The sequence below is a fragment of the Triturus cristatus genome, chromosome 12, assembly GCF_964204655.1.
Source record: "Triturus cristatus chromosome 12, aTriCri1.1, whole genome shotgun sequence".
In the NCBI taxonomy this organism is placed as follows: domain Eukaryota; kingdom Metazoa; phylum Chordata; class Amphibia; order Caudata; family Salamandridae; genus Triturus; species Triturus cristatus.
The window spans coordinates 310,313,588-310,333,176 of record NC_140595.1 but is presented as its reverse complement, the minus strand read 5'-3'; the positions used below and the strand labels follow the sequence as shown (position 1 = coordinate 310,333,176).

The following is a 19,589-nucleotide window of genomic DNA, read 5'->3' as shown; positions in this document are numbered from 1 at the left end:
ATCCATTCCTCACATCAGTTGTAAATTATATGAGATTCCACTAACCATGAACTGAGTCCCCAGTACCTTGGAAAGTCCCCCCCCCCCCCCGTATAAACAGGTGGTCCAGTCTATAAAACGAGTGATGTCATAGGAGATAGGAGTATTGTGTCTCCTGGCCATGTTTCAAGAGCCACATGTCGAACTGGGCAATATTTCAGGGAAATCTGGCTAGTGCTGTCCTGTCCTTCCCGGATTCTTTACCGCCTGTCGATTTGTCCACTTCTGCATTCAGGACATCATTGAAATTGATATCCCAATGATATGTTTCCAGGGTCTCAAGAATCAACGGGTACACTCTGTCAAGTACATTCCCTTGTAGTCTGGGAGGGTCACAAACACTATTCTGAGTTTCTCCTGCCCTGGTGCCTGTTACTACTGTGCATAGGTTGGGAGTGATTATTCCTTGTTAACTTAGTAGAATTGTTTTTCTCACCATCACAGCTACACCTCTTGAGCCCTTGTCATATTGCGCATGGCATTACAACTTGTATCATCCCCTTCCCAGAAAATATATTTGTTCCCCACCATGTAGGTCTCCTGGAGGAGTATTCGGTCTTTCACACTCCATGTTCTTTCCTGTGTCACTAACCCCTTCACGGGCCGCAGCTCATCTCACCGATGTCTGTGCAAGTGCTCTCCCCTCTTTAACTATGTCAAGTCGGATGATCTCCCTCGCAACACTCCGCTCGTGCTCCACGTCTGTACAATGGGCTTGGAACTGCACCCCCATGCGCTTAACACCTGCCACCACCACCTTTTAACATAACGATGAAATTAAAGCGGAAAGAAGTACAAACTTCTTTTCCACTACCCAGAACACCACTTGTTACTGGGCGTCCGATACAGCAAAAGATTACCATCAAATGTGTTCTGACAGGTGTTATGTCCTGCGAGACACGTTCTAGTGTCTCAACAGGCATGGAGTTTATAGCCACTCCCTTATGGGAGTGGGCACACTAGCACCCCACATGCATCCCAAACAGGCGTCACGAGTGACGTGAGCCTGCTAATAAAAGGGCCCGGGTGCACGTGCTAGAGGCCAGTTCTGTAGAGTAACCATCTGTGTCTGCATTGTCATTGTTCTACCATAAGGTTCCTGTTGAGAGGTTATAGGGCATGGTATTCTCTGCCTCGGAGCTGTCCCTGGCCATCTCCGCATCAGCCACTACCACCCAAGGTCCTACCGTCATGGCTAGGTCAGCATGGCATCAAAGCCATCACTACTTTCTTCTTTCCTAAGATCTGGCTCCGATTTTTTTTTTCTTCCGCATCATCTTTGCAAGCATTAAAGAAGAAAGTGGCCTGCATCTGTTATTTCATCCCTCCAGATAGCAGGACAATTTGTAGACGTTATTTTTATCTGACCATACTGAAAGAAATGTGATTTTACACTGTTTTACCTTAAATTTGCTTCCATAACATATATCACAATCTCTTTTGCGGCGTTCCCTCGGTTACCAACTCTTTTTACAGATCCCTTTGCCACCTAAACTGCTGTGTGTTGATCACCTTTACAAATGCAGTGTTTAGATACCTTTTTTATACAAAACAATTGACCCTTACAGATAAATTGAATTGATGATTTAGTTAACAATTGTTATCAGTTTGTGAAAGGCCAACTTAAGTGCCAAATGGGTCAGGCAGTTGAGTTTCTTTGTGACTTGGTGACTGTAATAAGCACTATTAACCTGCCACTTTATTTTGTTTCCAGCTTCTCATCTACAACATTGCTGCCGCAACCTTCTACATCACTGGTTTCATAACCTGTGCCGCAGCGGTCCAGTCAGCTCACAGTCAGATTGATTACAACAAGAGAGCAGCAGCATCAGTAAGTACACAGCACAACATCCAATCATGGTGTCCAGAAAAGCATGAAACATCTTTTGGGTGGCCTTTCCTGTATCAGGTTCTTGGTTCCCAACACTACCTTGTTGCCCTTGTGATGGGAGGTCCCACCAATCAATGAAACACATTATGCCTTTCTGCACCTTATATGCTGTGTTTGTCGTGGTTTCTTTGTCCCATTCTTAGTGGTAAATTTGTTAATACCCACCCGGAGGGATTGTTCTTCTTCCAGTTTTTGTTGTCCCCATTGATATGTTGCTCAGTATTGAACTTTATTACCCAAGCAATGAAACTGAGAAGGAAATATGCATTACAGCCTAAGCAACGGGAGTGCTTTAAATTTTGAGGATTTTCTATGTTAGCTTAAATTTTAACATGAAATTTCCTCGCTCATTTAGCCCTTGATATTGTATTTATGTATCTTCTTTTATTTTTTTAATATGGGGGAGAGAGTTTATGATATGGTTTCATTGCAATATGATGTTTGGTTTTTAACTTTGTTTTTATGGTGCTTTTATGGTCATCTGACTGAATAAAGTTGTTGAACGAACGATGTCATCTTAACCCAGTGTCGGAATGGCCTACAGGGCACTTAGGCAGTTCCCGGGTGCTGGTCAAAAAGAACAGTGTGGGGGCCTGTTTTTTACCAGTTTTTGGCCAGTTTTACTGTCATGGTCATTTTTATGGCCAGGTGGGCCAGTTTATACTGTTTATTTCCCATATATTGCCACTTTTTTTTAATGATATGCTTTGCAAATGTGGGCCACTTGTTTTTTTGGTGCCCGGGCCTACTTTTTGTCCCGGTCCAACCCTGTCTTCACTTCTCTCAGAGGCTTCCTATGAACACTGAAGTGTGAAGAGAGGATTCTGCCTAGTCGTAGCCTCTATGGTGCCAGTGCAGAGGAAAAAGTCGAATCTTTGATCTTCAGCAATTGAGTGAGGTCTTGGAAGAAAAAAATAAATCATTTAAAGATTTCACCGTCTAACGAAGCATGTGGTCAAGCTTCTTCACTATTGAAGATAAATAAGGCGTTAACACGCTTCGTGTGATGGTTATAGTTTTCTTAAGACAATTGAAAGATCTAGTTTGGTAGTGACCTTGTAGTTTCTCCTCTGAGAGGATTCCTATAGTTGTGATGCTGTACAACTCTCAGTAGATTACAACATGAACGAGAGGATTGTGATATGTTGATAGTTCTTCTGAACTATGGGTTGAGTTTAAGATTTCTTTAGGAGTGGGGGCGTGGCCAAGGAGCTGAGCATGGCAGACACGGGAGCTCAGAGCTCTGCGCCGGACAGATAATTATCAGCACTCCTCTGGACGCCGAAGACCGGGGACCGCCTCAAATCGTGACCGATGGTGCTGGGATGCTGGGGGCTTGTCCCGGTGAGTGGGCGAGTCTCTGAGCGGCTGGGGCAAGTCGGAGCTCCCGGTGGCTGCTGATGTGCGTGGTAGGCATGATGGCGGCCTAAGACCTATTGGCGTCGTAGGAAGAGCAGAGCCCGTGCCTCTATGGTGCCAGTGCAGTGGAAAAAGTTGAATCTTTGATCTTCAGCAATTGAGTGAGGTCTTGGAAGAAAAAAAAAATAATTTAAAGATGTCACCGTCTATAATGAAGCATGTGTTCAAGCTTCTTAACAATTGAAGATAAATAAGGCGTTATCAACACGTTTCGTGTGATGGTTATAGTTTTTTTAAGACAATTGGAAGATCTAGTTTGGTAGTGACCTTGTAGTTTCTCCTCTGAGAGGATTCCTATAGTTGTGATGCTGTACAACTCTCAGTAGATTACAACATGAACGAGAGGATTGTGATATGTTGATAGTTCTTCTGAACTATGGGTTGAGTTTAAGATTTCTTTAGGAGTGGGAGCGTGGCCAAGGAGCTGAGCATGGCGGACGCGTGAGCTCAGAGCTCCGCGCCGGGCAGATAATTATCAGCCCTCCTCTGGACGCCGTAGACCAGGGACCGCCTCAAATCGTGATCGATGGTGCTGGGACACTGGGGGCTTGTCCCGGTGACTGGGCGATTCCCTGAGCGGCTGTGGCAAGTCGGAGCTCCCGGCAGCTGCTGAAGTGCACGGCAGGCAAGATGGCGGCCTAAGACTATCGGCGTCGGAGGAGGAGGAGGAGCAGAGCCCGTGCCTCTTTGTGTATCGTGCCCCGAGCGTAGGCTTGGGCTTTCTGAGCTGGTTTCCACAGCGAGAGGCAGCAGAGGACCGGCGGCCCCCAGCTGTGGCACTAGCGCTGCCGCGGAGGGACGAGCACGCTGTGGTGCGGCTGCAGTGAGTGAGGAGCCCAGTCGGGGCTCGTGACCCTGGTTGGAACGCAACATCACTGGCCCGTAGGAGGAGAGGGCCCCTCAATGTGGTTGAGGAGTTGCACAGACACTGGCTGGGCCCTGGGAGGTGAGCGTGCGAGTTGCCGTGGTGGCCGCAGCCCCCTATGGGCCAGTGAGTTGCCCTGGCCCAACCCAGCGTGGCTGGTTTGGTGAGGGAGAGGCTGTGGCCACCTGGGCCGAGCATCCGGCCTGCCTGGTGAGAACGCTGGTAACTGGCGCAGATGCTTGGGTTCTACATTGGGGCTCAAGGACTATTGTGTAGTTACTGTCCATTAGTCCCCCTTTACCGTGGGTGCGCCTGGTGTCCCTGCAGGCTGAACAGGGGTGAGGTGAATTGGAGATCCCACTGGCTCCTGGGAACAGGTGGAAGAGACCCGCCCTCTGGTGAGTGCTTGCGGCCCAGGGGGTTCCCCTCCGGAAGAGAGCCTGAGACCAATGGAGTCCTGCTGACGGCCCTTGCTTGTGGGGACTGCTCGGGGTCACCTGGATCATCTGCTCGCCTTGTGGGGCGTGGGGGGCCTCCTATCTAAGCAGCATAATAGACATTGCCCCGTTGTGAGGTGGACATTCCTGGCGAAGATAGGGGTGCCCTGGACTTAGCAGCGAGTGGCAGGGGGCGCTTCGCCACCTGGAGGCGCGTGGGTCAGATCCAGCGCATTGATGGGGGAATGGGCCTGAGCGGAGTCATGGCTGCAGCATAAATGAAGGAGCACTCAATCTGCCGGGCCCTACAGTGGAGCACCTGTTTTGGCAGCAGCGTTTAGGCCCCTCTGAGTGTGGTGAACCCAGGCCCTGGTACGTGCTGTGGAGTCACAGCGCAAGTTGCCTGATCGAACGTCCTCTCAGGCGCGGCCCACCGGTTGGGGTGGTTTGGCGCCATGAGCAAACCTCAGGGTCGGCAAGCCGGAGACACACAAGACCCAGCAGACAGTGCCCAAGAACAATCGCAGACTGCTATGGAAGCTCCAATACAGCAGCAATTGGGCAAGATATTGGAGGCTATAGCGGATACGAAGGCCACCCTCCACCAGGACATCAGCACGGTGGCGGTGGGACTGGGCCTTCTGCGAGAGGAACACAAGAAGCACTCAGAGAGTGAAGGAAACAGAGGCCAGCATTTCCAAGATAGCCCCAGCCCAAAAGGCCTTGGAGCAGCAGGTGAGAGCCCTCGCGGACACGGTGGGTGTCCTGGAATGGAGAGCCGAAGATGCGGAGGGACGCAATCGACGGAACAACGAACGGATATTGGGCCTGCCGGAGGGAATCGAGGGCATCAACATGGTGGCCTACTTGAAACAATGGCTGAGATCTGTGGTGGTGCCGAAGGGCCTGTCGCCCTTCTAAAACCCTTGAAAGGGCCCATAGGGATCCGGCCAGGCCCCCGGCACCCGGGCGTCCTCCGGGGATGGTGGTGGCCCGCTTGCTCCATTTCAGGGAAAGAGATCTCCTCTTACAGAAGGCACGTGCGGAGGTTCCCTACGCAGGTGACAACAGTAAGGTTTCCCTCTTTCCGGACTATACCCGGGAGGTGCAACGGAAGCGGGCCTCCTTTCTGGAGGTCAAGAGGGCGCTGAGGGAAGAGGGCCTTCAATATTCTCTGATGTTCCCGGATCGGTTGTGGTGGACGCCACCCACCCACTTTTGTGGAAGCCCAGGTGAGGCCTGGGACTGGATTGAGGCCTATAAGACCATGGCCTCCCAGCCTGCGGGTCCTAAAGTTGAGTCAAGGAAACAGGTGGAGCTTGGGAAGTGTTCCAGGCAGCGCTCTCGGAGTGGAGCTCCCAAGAAACCGACCTCTTCCCAAACCGAAAGGGAGAGGGCAGAAGCTCTGCCAGCGGTGGCTGCGCTGATGCGGGGCAGGAGCCCCACCCCTGAGGCAGCAGCTCATTCATCCAAGGATACCGGGGACTTTGACACATCCCGCAGTGACAGTGTGAGGATGCCGGTGGTGACACCACACACAGCTGACGAAGTTATCTGAGTCAGCCTAGACTTCAAACTAGTTCGAACCCTTGGGGAGTTGCTGAACTACCAACGGCGGTCTCCGGTCCTGGACTACCATGATCTGGTGGGGCCAGCGCACCCAGGACGGTCTGCGCGTTAACCCTATGTTGCCTTCTGCTCTTACTGTCCTCCTCCTTGAGATACTTACTAGAATAAGGCCTCACTAAGGGTCATGTTCCACACACTGTTTGGACGACTGACCGTTGTCAGGCTGTCCTGGCTTGGGGAGTTGTTCAAGATGGGGGGGTTTTTTGGTTGCTGTTTTTTTTGTTTGTTTGGTTGTTTGCAGAGGAGGGTGGTGTTGCATGCAATGAGACACGGGTGGAGGGAGGGGTCCTCCTTATGTCACTGTGGAAATGGCAGGTCCATTTAACACTCTGAGATTCCTCACGTGGAACATCTGTGGCATGGGTACAATAGCCAAACATCATAACATATACTCCTACCTTCGGCGCAGGGGTGTGCACATAGCCTTCCTCCAGGAGACACATCTTAATAAAGAGGAGGCTGGGAGGGTACAGAAGAGGTGGCGGGGCAGGTTTTCGCGCCACCTTCTTGGCCTGCGCTAGAGAGGTCTTGATTTGGGTGAAGCCTGGGGTCCCCTTTGCTCTTGATCATGAATGGCTGGATTTGGAGGGGATGTGCGCCCTGCTTGTGAGCCGATTGGCAGGGCGGGAGGTGACCCAGTCCATGTTTATGCTCCCAACCAGGACCAAGTCCATTTCCTGGAGTCTTTCTCCGCCTCTCTGGACCAATCAGGTTCTCTCGTACTGGGGGGCGACTTTAACTGTGTGGCGGATGTTACCATTGATACTTCGCACCCTCCCATGCCGGGGACCCAGCCACATTGTACTGCTTCGGGCTTCCAGAATTAGATGTCCCATTGGGGCTTAGAAGACACCTGGAGACTTCAACACGCAAGGGATAGCGAGTACTCACCGGTTCACCTAGTCCATACCAGGCTTGACATGTTCCTCTGTTCACCGGCCTTCAATGGTTTGGTGTCTCACACAGAGTACCTGGGGCGTACCCCGTCAGACCATAGCCCATTACTAATGCTACACCAACGATTGGTTCAGCACCCCCCGATCCCTACTTGGAAATTTAACCCATTTTTACTTGATGATGTCCCTTTCCGGTCCTCGCTGGAAGCATTAGTTGAAGCCTTCTTTCCTATTAATGCCAACACTGTCTCATCTCGACAGGTAGAGTGGGAAGTGTTTACGGTTGTGGTACAGGGCCATTGCATGGCTCAATCATGTGGGGCGCCAAGGGAGATTAATCAAGAACTTCTGGACTTGGAGGGAACTATCCGCAGACTGGATAATTTGCATGGTATGGATGATGCGGCCCAGACGGCCTTACAAGAAGCGAGGGCGTGGTACAATGAAGCACTGGGTAGATTGAGATGTTACAACTATAAAGATTATTTAGACAAAGTGCAGAGGGAGGAAGGGAGGGTGCGTCGACTGTTAGCACGCTTAATTAAACCTGAGATGGGCGGGACGCTTCTCACGCGGCTTGGCCTGGAATCTGGGAAATAGTGCACAAACCTGATCTCATTAATGACACTTTCTTGCAATACTATGAGGGGTTGTATGAGGTCCCGACTGCGGCCCCCTTGTTGGATATACAACATTTCCTGGCTCCTCTGCAACTCCGCACATTGGAGGCAGATGATCAGGATGATCTGGGAACCCCGATCACAGTGCAGGACGTCAGGGCCGCCATAGCGGCACTGGCACACGGTAAGACGCCTAGGCCTGATGGCCTTCCGGCCGAGTTCTACCAGAGCTTCATTAATATTTTGGCACCACATCTTGTTGCATTGTATGCGGAGGAGTATGAAGGGGGGGGTTTGCCTGATTACACACAGGCGGCACTAGTGATCCCGCTCACCAAGTCCAAGGAACCTGATGCGGGTATGAGATATTACTGACCGCTTTCCATGCTGAACTTAGACTTTAAGATCCTGAGCCATGTGTTTGCGGGTAGGTTGTTTCCACATATGAAGTCCCTGATTCACCCGGACCAAAACGGGTTTATCCCCACTCGTAGTACCTCTTATAACCTCCGCAGACTCTACTCCGTGCTCTATCACGCGAATGCACCGGCTCTCCAGCAAGCGGCTGTTTTATCTGTCAATTTGGTGAAAGCGTTTGAGACAGTGAGTTTGGGGTACCTATTTGAGGTGATGCGTCGCATGGGCTTGGGGGATGACTGGGTGCGGTGGGTACTGCTTCATTATGCCTCACCCACTGCGAGGGTCAAGACGGAAGGAACCATAGCCAGATGTTACAAGATCTCTTGTGGCTCCTGGCAGGGCTGCCCTCTTTCCCTGCTTCTGTTTGCCCTGGCTTTGGAGCCGCTGGCGGAGCGGTTCCGACTCGGTGGGCGTGGGTTGGGATTGACCTTGGGAGGGCGTTGCCATCATGTTTCTCTATATGCAGACGGCTTGTTGCTATACTTCACGGAATAATATCAAAATGGGGTAACCCAGTATCCCTCAGAACCTGGGCAGATTATCAAAATGATACAAACGGTTCTGTCGGGTAAACAATATTACTTCTAGAAAAAACCTTCATTTGTTTGCTTATACGAACACACATAGAGACCATAAATAGTTTTCAAAGCGGCTTTATGAATTGCATCATTCATAGATAACTAATTGCAATGGCTGTCAAAAATTAAATGTGAAACATATTTGTGACAAAGTGACATATAGTGCTCAGTGCTGTGGTGAAAAGTGCGTAATATATACAGTGTGACTTATGGAGGTATTGAAAATTTACAGAGGCCAGTTAAGCGAATATTTGAAACAATCTGCAGATGGATTGAATGAGTCTTTTATGCAGAGTATTTCCAATTGATCCTTGAACAAATGTCGACGTTTCAACCCAAGGTAGCGTTATTCGCTAGTCAATACGGGTCTTCATCAGGACAGGGAGTGACAGCCTATGAAATAGTAAGGAATATGGTCAGGTGCGTTCGAGAAACTGAATGCCGTATAAATTGGTGCATGCAAGGTGAAGACTCACCAAAAGGAGGCCCAATGTAACTTGTGGGGCGGTATGTAAAGATAGGCAAACAGGAGCAGTTGTATCCTGTACGACCTGGCTAGGAATCTATTCAAGAGAACGAGACTTTGTAAGACATGGCCCTGGAGTGGCTGTCAAAATGATCGCATTAACGAGGATAAACTGATAAACTCACTTGGTAGGTGGGTAAATTCTTTCTCAAGAACGGTTCAAGTCAAATCGTTTGATAGATGAGTTGAACAAACCCGCATAAGGGATTAGTCCAGGGCGGCAAGTGTGTGAGGATAGACAAAGTTTTATCCTCAGAAGGAACGAATCACTGTGGAAATAAATAAGTAAAAGGAACTCAGTCTAGATTAAAGTTAAAACGGGCGAGGTGTCTAAATCAGGTGGGACAGGGTTACCGCGCATGAGGATCTCAACTCCCCATCAAAATCAGCCCGGCCTTGAGCAATTACTTCATACTTGGTAGCGCGCAGGCAAGCGTCCTGTCTCTCGCGGAGTCTGTCGGCGAGTGTGTGACAGATGCTGTCAGTTAAATAAAGGAAAGGGGCGCGTGTAAGTGGCGCGTGCGGCCGCGTCATGCATTGGTTGCTAGGGGACGCTCGTTACGCAGAAAACTAACATCAGATGCCTGATTACTGATTGGCTGTGGTGAGGGATCCTGATTGGATAGAATGTACGTTGCTTAAGCAACAACGTCAAGCGTTCGTTGCTAGGGGCCCCAGTGTATGCAAACCAACTAAGGCGTGAGCGATTGGCTAGGGCAACGACGTCAGACTTTCGTTACTAGAAGATGTCAAAACAGCGCGGACCACCTAAGTGGGCAGTTTAATTAGCACGAACAGCTGAGTGTTGAGGGCGGTCTCGTGATGGCTCGCACGGTTTTCAATGGTCAAGGATTTAATGATGTGATTGTCATGTTTGGCTCAACAGAATAGGGCAGTGTGTAATCACGCAGTATCAACTTGCCGCCCTGGACTAATCCCTTATGCGGGTTTGTTCAACTCATCTATCAAACGATTTGACTTGAACCGTTCTTGAGAAAGAATTTACCCACCTACCAAGTGAGTTTATCAGTTTATCCTCGTTAATGCGATCATTTTGACAGCCACTCCAGGGCCATGTCTTACAAAGTCTCGTTCTCTTGAATAGATTCCTAGCCAGGTCGTACAGGATACAACTGCTCCTGTTTGCCTATCTTTACATACCGCCCCACAAGTTACATTGGGCCTCCTTTTGGTGAGTCTTCACCTTGCATGCACCAATTTATACGGCATTCAGTTTCTCGAACGCACCTGACCATATTCCTTACTATTTCATAGGCTGTCACTCCCTGTCCTGATGAAGACCCGTATTGACTAGCGAATAACGCTACCTTGGGTTGAAACGTCGACATTTGTTCAAGGATCAGTTGGAAATACTCTGCATAAAAGACTCATTCAATCCATCTGCAGATTGTTTCAAATATTCGCTTAACTGGCCTCTGTAAATTATCAATACCTCCATAAGTCACACTGTATATATTACGCACTTTTCACCACAGCACTGAGCACTATATGTCACTTTGTCACAAATATGTTTCACATTTAATTTTTGACAGCCATTGCAATTAGTTATCTATGAATGATGCAATTCATAAAGCCGCTTTGAAAACTATTTATGGTCTCTATGTGTGTTCGTATAAGCAAACAAATGAAGGTTTTTTCTAGAAGTAATATTGTTTACCCGACAGAACCGTTTGTATCATTTTGCTATACTTCACGGAGGCAGTTGGGGGGCCGCCGCGGCCATACGAATCCTAGGTGACTTTGCTCTCCTTTTGGCCTTAAGGTTAATAAAACCAAGACCTATTTGTTCCCCATAGCCGGACCTTTACCCAGGCCGGAGGCATTGCCGCCCGATACCCTCTGGGCACAGCGTACATTTAAATACCGGGGTATACAAATCTTTCATGACCTGGATGATCTTAAGGACCATAATCTGGGGAAGACATTGTGTTCCCTTCGCTTTTGTGTTCAGTTCTGAAGCTCATTGCAATTGCCCATCATGGCCCGGATTCCGCTGTCCAAAATGGTTATGCTGTCCCGTTGCTATACTTTTTTGTGAATCTCCCGGTTCTGATGCCCAGAAGCTGGTTTAGGCCTCTGCACGCACTCCTGCTGCAATTGATTTGGGGTGACGGACGCACAAGGGTGTCCCTGCGAATCCTACAGCACCCTATGTCGGAAGGCGGCTTTGGGGTGCCAAATTTTGAATTTTATATGTTGGCCGCCCAACTAATATGGTTGGCACACTGGGTGGAGGGAGTGAACGACAAAGCTCCTATTACCAGCTACGTCCATTTCCCTCCTCCTCCCTTTTGCAGCTTACGGTCTTCCAAGCGTGGAGACGATGCTGCAGCGGAAGGCAACAACCTGTAAAGTACTCCCCCTTGATCCCTTTGGTGGGCCTGCCACACTGTGAACCACAATCTGTATTCATGGAGGCCCAACTGACCAAATGGTCGGACACCGGATTGGAGACTGTAGGGGATTGTTAATTAGACAAGACTCTGATCCCTTTTGCGGACCTGATGAAAGATAGTGGACTCCCCCGGGCCAGTTCCTGTGAAGCGTTGACACGCACGTTTGAGCAACTATGGGGCCCTGCAAGGAAGGAACCCGATACACACCCTGTCCTCCATGCTTTATTCACTCTTGGTAAAGCAGGGCACCTCGTGAAATGGCTCAATGCCACCTTAGTGAAGGCCTCCACTGGCCCGCTAGATAGATTACGGGCACACTGGGATACGATGGGGGGTAGAGTCCTTACTGACTCGGAGTGGCGTAAAGTTTTGCGATACTCGGGGAACGTTTTCAGGAACACCCGACTGAAATATATTCAATTTAACTATACGCATATGAGTTATGGCAGCACATTGGCTTAATGTGACATATGGAGGGGAGCTGAGACAATGCCCTAGGTGCGCACATCCTGATGCTGACTTTGGCCATATGACTTGGGATTGCCAGTGGTCACGCCCCTACTGGGAGGCGGTGTTGGTTAAGATCAAGGTTGTGCTTGGCAGGGAGTTTGCCTTAACAATTCAGACGTGCCTCCTAGGTCTCTTCCCCAGACCACCTAAACACAAAGTTGGGAATCGCTTGATAGATCTTGCGCTGGGCCTAGCTAAGCGCAGGATTGCGATGGAGTGGAAATCTGCGAGGAGTCCACAGATTTCAGTCTGGAGTAAGGATGTCATTGCATGGGCAGGGGCAGAGGGCAGAGCATTGGCATGGGAGGAGGCCAGAGGGGTGAGGAAGCTCCCGATGGCTCAACAATGGAAGGAAGTAATAGCTGGATGGGAGAAACCGACGGGAATAGAGCAGTGAAGGGGGTGAGTCGGACCGTTTGTCACAAATAGATGACGAGGTCCAGGTGATTTGATCGGGGGCTTGAGGAGTCTGACATATGGAGAAGGAGTGCATGGGCTTGGAATGCACCCTGGAACTGCCTAGTTAGCCGAGGGTGGGAGAGTGCTGGCAAGGGGGGGCCTGCAACAGTCCAGCTTGTGGGTTGGGAATGTCCCCAACCCCGCTAGATATTAGCACTTTCACGTATTCACACCACTCCTCTGCACCAGTTACTCGTTCTTGTTTTCTTTTTGTTCCTTTTTCTTCCATTTCCCCTTGTTTTGGATTTGTATAATGTTAATGGCATAAAGTGATTCAAATTATAAACATGCATGCATAAGATGGACCAATATTGAACAACCCTATATAATTGGTACAATATATTTGTATTGGTGGAGCTAACACCCATGACTGTAGACAGTGATAGAAGATATCATCAGTTTTGCTTTTTTTTTCTGTTTCTTTTTTCTTCTCCTGACTGTATCCAAATTGTCGATTTTTATAAAATGCCAATAAAATTATATTTAAATAAAAGATTTCCTTAGGATGGGGCAATCCAGCTCAGTGCTGGAGGCCCACCGGTTTACAGGAAAGAGCTGATTATTTGAAATACCTTAAATTCAAAATTTTGCTTTTTTATTTAATTATTGAATTTCATTACAAACAGCAACAACAAAAGTTATGCCATGAATTAATTGAATGTACAAGGCCATCATCGGTCCCAGACCCTACCCCTCACAGGAGTAAATCCTCCCTTTCCACCCACATGAAACATAGACATGATTCAATTGCAGGTCAAAGCGAATGGCACCCTGAGACGAGCCAGTTTTGTAGAGGGGGTGGAGACTGCACACTGTTACTGCAAGCTAATGAGATAGCATCTTAACAGTGCCCCTATCTTGCTCAGTGGTGTCGTTCTGCACAGCACCAGCAGACCCATCAGAAGAGGCCACTGGAGAGGTGTGCAAGAGCAGATATGTATGCAGTGTATCCCAAATGTCCTGAGGCCTAGAAGTGTGAGTCAGTAGTTCAACATATAAAGTAAATTGCTCATTATCATAAATGAGCTCTGTAAGCCAGTTCTTGAATTTTAGCGCAATCCCACCGCCCTCCCCCCGTCCCCCCCGCTACAGACCACCATTTTCTTCTCCAATAACAGAGCCAGCGTTGCATACTTTCCGTAACCAGAATCTAGCTTGCCTGTGTACCCCAGACTTGGGGTCAAAGATACAGCTTGTCCTACCATGGTAAAGAGTGCAGCGCTCACCTCACCTCAGAAAGATTGTACCAGCCCAGGGGACCACGCCAAATAAAGGAAATCCACTCCAACCATCCCGCATCTGGCACACTCATCTGGTCGAAGCCTGTTTCGATGTAGTAGGGCAGTAGTATAGTACACCCTGTGAAAGAATTTATAATGAAAGATGCGGAGCCTGCTACTTAGCGCTACCTGCCCCATTTGTGCACAACAATATTTCCACTATTCATCCTTGAGGACAACACCAAGCTCTTTCTCCCACTTTGATCATGCCTGGTCTTGCGAACCAGGAGATTCAGCTTGCGCAGTGCGCTATAGTAGGGAGACTAGATGTTGTGCAGTATCAACTTGGAGCATGACATTTGGGGTATTAAAGGTGGGAGGTCCAACAGAGAAGTCTGGCATGGCGGCCCTAATCTTAGATCTGAAACGGATGTATGTGAAGATTTCTAATGGGAAAGAAGGTGTACCACCCTTGAAGTCAGCCTGGGAAAGGAAGACACTATCTGAATACATGTCCCTCCCAAGGTTTGAAGCACACTTTTTGAGCTGAAGCCCGCATAACAAAAATGTGGTTTAATCATCCATTCTGTGATGCGTTCAGCAGCCTTTCTGAAGAGATTGTGGGAGACATTGATTATTTTGAAACTGTCAAGTGTGATGAAAGAGAATTTGTTCCCACTGACTGAGTGTTTTCTCAAAGCAAAATGTATTGTGTTGGAAGATATAGATGTGGCTATTGTTTGGCAACTCTTGTGAATTCTTCAGCAAAAGTATTTGACAAACTCTAGGCTTTTCTCACCTGAGTGGGAAAATCGTTGTAGATGTAATTAATTTTGCGGCTTGGACAATAATTTCAAAGAGGTACTTATTGTGCTTCTTTGCAGCATCTGTTTGGGATTTGAATTGTAGACTTTGTCCTTGCAGATGTTTTTTGCGCTTTCTACTGACCTCTTTTAAGTTCTCAATGTTGTCTGCAATACTCTGGACTGTGATTCACTGGCTGATGAGTTTGTCTTCTTGAATATGATGGGAGTCGACTCATCAATAATGCTATAATTTGGGACCTATTCACTAAGTCATTTTAGAGAACGTAAAGTAGCACCCCTGTACGACTCTTTTACTTACTCTTAACTACCTTATATATTCAATGAGAACAAAACTACCTTATATATTCAATGAGAACAAAACAAAAGTTAAAGCATAGTTAGAGTTAGGAAAATTTCTAGCAAGTTTAAACTACACACACTTTAATAATAAGTAGCGCACCTCGTTTCACACTTTTCAGCTCGCTAACCAGACAACACTAACTATAACTCGCCACTCTACCATGGACTGTGTTGTGACAATGACATATGAGAAGTTATAAATGTTGTTATTAATGCTATGATTTCACATGGTATAAGTGATGAAATATGAAGGGGTATTAACAATGCATGGAAAAGGCATGAGTTATAGTTGATTTAGTAAGGCAAGTGAGGTGACAAGGCTCTGATCGAAGGTGAGTGACTTGTAGTGTTTTGGAGTTGGTGCTTAAATTATACATTGAAATAATAATTATAACTTTACAATTTTTAGTGTTTGTGTAATTTATGTTGGGTTTGTACTTAAAGAATATAGAAGTGTTTCTAACTATAACATCCTTAACCTTTGTTTTTTTCATTGTATGTTAATGGTTTTTATTTTTTAATAAAAACAAAAAAGTGTTTCAAATTGCAGTGTGGAGTGTCATTGATTGATGTAACCACAATGTTGTCAATCTCTCTAAAAAAACTTTATCTTCAGTTGAGACACAAATCTTAGAAAAAGGTCTGGGTTTTGTACCTACCCCTACGCTGGACAAATTTGCACTTATTTGCGAAATGAATGAATTCATTAGAAAACTAAAATTGAAAGTATTCTTTCGAGACAAAATACCTAATGATTCTCAGAGAGGAGACACGGGCCTGCATAATAAATCTACAAGCAACAAGAACTTTAGCTAATGACACTTCGATCACCATAAAACCCGCAGATAAAGGCGGAGGCAGAGTGATACAAGATTCCGAGGCATATAGAAATGAATGTCTAAGACTACTCACTGAAGACCGTAATTATAAGAAAATTGAGACTGACCCTACGGAGAGGTTACGTGTTAACATCACAAGTATGGTTGAGGAAGCTCTAACCTACGACTGGATAACCCCAAAAGAGGTTTTTTTTTTTGATCAACAAAAACCCAGTAATTCCGTATTTCTATACCATACCGAAAATACATAAATCATTACAAAATCCCCCTGGACGCCCGATTGTATCCGGTATTGGTTCTATCTTAGAACCATTATCCAAGTTTGCCAATGCCTTTTTACATCCGATTGTACAAAAAACTAGCACGTACCTCAAAGATACCAAGTCCACCCTGGTATTACTTAACGAACTGGAATTTGATCCCACCACGAACATTCTTGTTTCCCTAGATGTGGAAAGTTTGTATACGAGTCTCCCGCACAATGAGACCATGAATATACTGGAAGATACTCTATACCAGAGTACGTGGCCATATAAGACACCACAACATTTTGTACTGGATTGTTGTAAATTAGACTTACAAGAGAATTTCTTCAGGTTTGAGCATCTTATGTTCAAACAACAACATGGTACCAGCATGGGAAGCACTTTTGCTCCAAGTGTGGCTGGCCTTTATGTTTACCATCTGGAAACCAACAGGATCCTAAACGACATCAACCCTCATCGAAGTAAGATACAAGGATGGTGGAGATACATCGACGATGTACTTATGATCTGGAAAGGAAATGAAAATGAAGTGCTGGATTTCCTCATTTGGCTCAACTAACAAGATAGTTTTTTAAAATTTACGCATACCATGAGTAGATCAGAGTTAGTATTCCTTGACCTCAGTATTCATGTTTCCAGTGAAGGTTTGCGGACAACTACCCATTTTAAATCTACTGCAAAAAACTGCCTCCTTGGATACGACAGTTTTCACCCTAGGCATTTGAAAGCCAATCTACCTTATGGACAATTCCTAAGGTTAAGAAGGAACTGTTCAGAGAAATCTGTTTATGTTGAACAAGCAAAAGATCTGTCGGTGAAGCTAAAACAAAGAAAATATCCAAGATCTATAGTAAGACGAGCACAAAAGAGGGCAGGCAATAATAACAGAGAAGCGTTGTTAGAAACATATGTAAAAGAAACATCAGAACAACCTAAACGTCCCATCTGTATAACAACGTATAATGTAATGTCGGACCAAGTGACAAAAGTGGTTAAGAAACACTGGCCTACCCTCAACAGCAGCGGTCTCAACATACCTTTACCAATGTTCTCACATAAAAGGAGTAAAAACCTAAAGGATATTCTGGTACATACACGCCCACTGACCCAACAGGTCAGTCAGCAAAGCAATCTCCCTGTAGGCCACCATCCATGTGGTAATTGTAGTGTCTGTCATTTAACCAAGAAAACCACGAGATTCACTTTCAATACAGGTGCTACCTGGGACCTCAGAACTTTTACAAATTGCCAAACCACTGGAACAGTGTATCTAATCACCTGTCCATGTAACCTTCACTATGTGGGAATGACCACAAGGAAAACCACAACCAGAATTAGTGAACATCGCAGTACCATCCGATGTCTGAGGTCTAGTACAAGAATGACTAATCACTTCTTAGAGAAAAAACATTCCCCTAATGATATGCAATGGATCATCATTGAGAAAATAAGACCCGGTGATAACCTTGAACAACGGTTACATGTAAAAGAACAAAGATGGGTCTATAAATTACATACAGATACCCAAGGCCTTAATGACAATATTCTGTGGAATGCATTAAATCACTGAGAAAGATTACCTTCTGAATAATATGAGGATTGCAGAAACATGATTAATATACTATTCCTCCTAAGATCCTGAATAATAAACTATGCCAGACCCAAATTACCAACCTTAAATAAATACACCATTAGGTATGAGTATAAAAATCCATCATTACTAAAGAAAGTGTCTGGGTAAAGATTACACTCTATGAAAATTTTTTTTTAGAAATAAGACCTCGGAACAGTTCACTCCATCTAATAATAACCCATATTAGGTAATAATACCTCTCCTGTTGGTTTTGTTAAAACTTCAAGTAGATGCTCAAATCTCTTGTGAAAAGACCATTAATTTCAAAACGATATCAGTGTACTGAATCTCTAAGCAATAGAATGTTTCACATCCCACGGAAGATTATGCATCCATTTAGTCAGCGCGAAAGAGCAGTTTTTTTAACAAATTTACCATCAAATGTCCATGGTGAGAAACTCATGTTGTGATCAAATTCATATTTACGAATATGACGCATGTTGTGGTTTTTATTGCCACTTAGAATAAAGGATAGATTCACCATTCTAAGATGGCGCCTAAAACCACTCGGGTGAACAACATTCTTTAACCCGTTTATTTTCGGTCCACAATGTCTGTCCAAGGTAGTCCATTTTCACACGCTACAAATGTTACTTCTGTAAGAACCACACGCTATGGTTTTGCTTTATTTTACTCTAAAAATTACGAACTGATTCACCACTCAAAGATGGCGCCTAAAATCACTCGGTGCACACACCTGTAAAATCATTTCAGTGTACTGAATCTTTAAGCAATAGAATCATTTAGTCAGCGCGAAAGAGCAGTGTTTTTTAACATGTTTACCATCAAATATCCATGATGAGAAACTCACGTTGTGATTTAAATTCATATTTATGAATATGATGCGTTTTGTTGCCACTTGGAATAAAGGATAGATTCACCACTCTAAGATGGCGCCTAAAACCACTCTGGTGAACAATACTCTTTAACCCGTTTATTTTCGGTTAACAACCACAACGTCTGTCCAAGGTAGTGAACAACTGTAAATGGCAATTTCACATGCTACAAATGTTCTTTCTGTAAGAACCACACGCTATGGTGTTGTTTTACTATATTCTAAAAATTACGAATTGATTCACCACTCAAAGATGGCGCCTAAAAACACTCGGTGCACACACCTGTGAATCATTTCTCGTTTTTCCCGCCTGTAGAAACATTTAAAAAGGAGCACCGACAGGGACACAACAATATGCGGTGTTCCTGGGAGCTACTAGATTTAAAGGCTGATGGTCCGATCTAGACAAGTAAGTTGGCTTAGAGGAAATAACATGCCATGACAAATCTTTAAGATTCAGTCTCTCGCATTTGTTAAGAATACCCATCTGCGCTTTTAATTTGCAATCTTATACCTTGTTCTAGATATCTAGAGCCTCCCTGCCCCAGCAACACCATGGAGTAGAATTACGCCTCCATAAAAGTAGGTTATACCCACTCAAACCTACCGCAGCCGTGTGTTTTGTATATATGTGTGTATGTCTTTGTGTTTTCACTTGATTCACCTAAGCACTTTTTAAAATGCACTTTCATTTTTAAGAAAGACAAGAGCCTTTTGACACTTAAATAAAATGTAAAGTGATTAAGGTCCCTTGTCCACATCATTTTGTGGACTTGGGTGTGTAACTAATCCTTATGTGTCATTATATCTTCATACAGAAACTACGACCCTATACATCTAAGAAATCCTTATGTCATGGGAATCGTATGTATTTAACAAACCAATTTGGTTGAAAGAGCACAAATTATTCGTTTGTTTGTAATA

The 19,589-nt window shown here is 45.9% G+C and overlaps 1 protein-coding gene across 1 annotated transcript in view; it reads left to right on the top strand.

Moving 5' to 3' along the window:
* The window catches only part of PLLP (plasmolipin), a 206,909-nt gene that overhangs the window by 174,405 nt on the left and 12,915 nt on the right, over positions 1-19,589 (top strand). Inside the window, exon 3 of the mRNA XM_085638001.1 lies at positions 1,754-1,870. Within this exon, the coding sequence (XP_085494127.1) occupies positions 1,754-1,870 (117 nt within the window). The remainder of the gene's footprint in view (positions 1-1,753; positions 1,871-19,589) is intronic.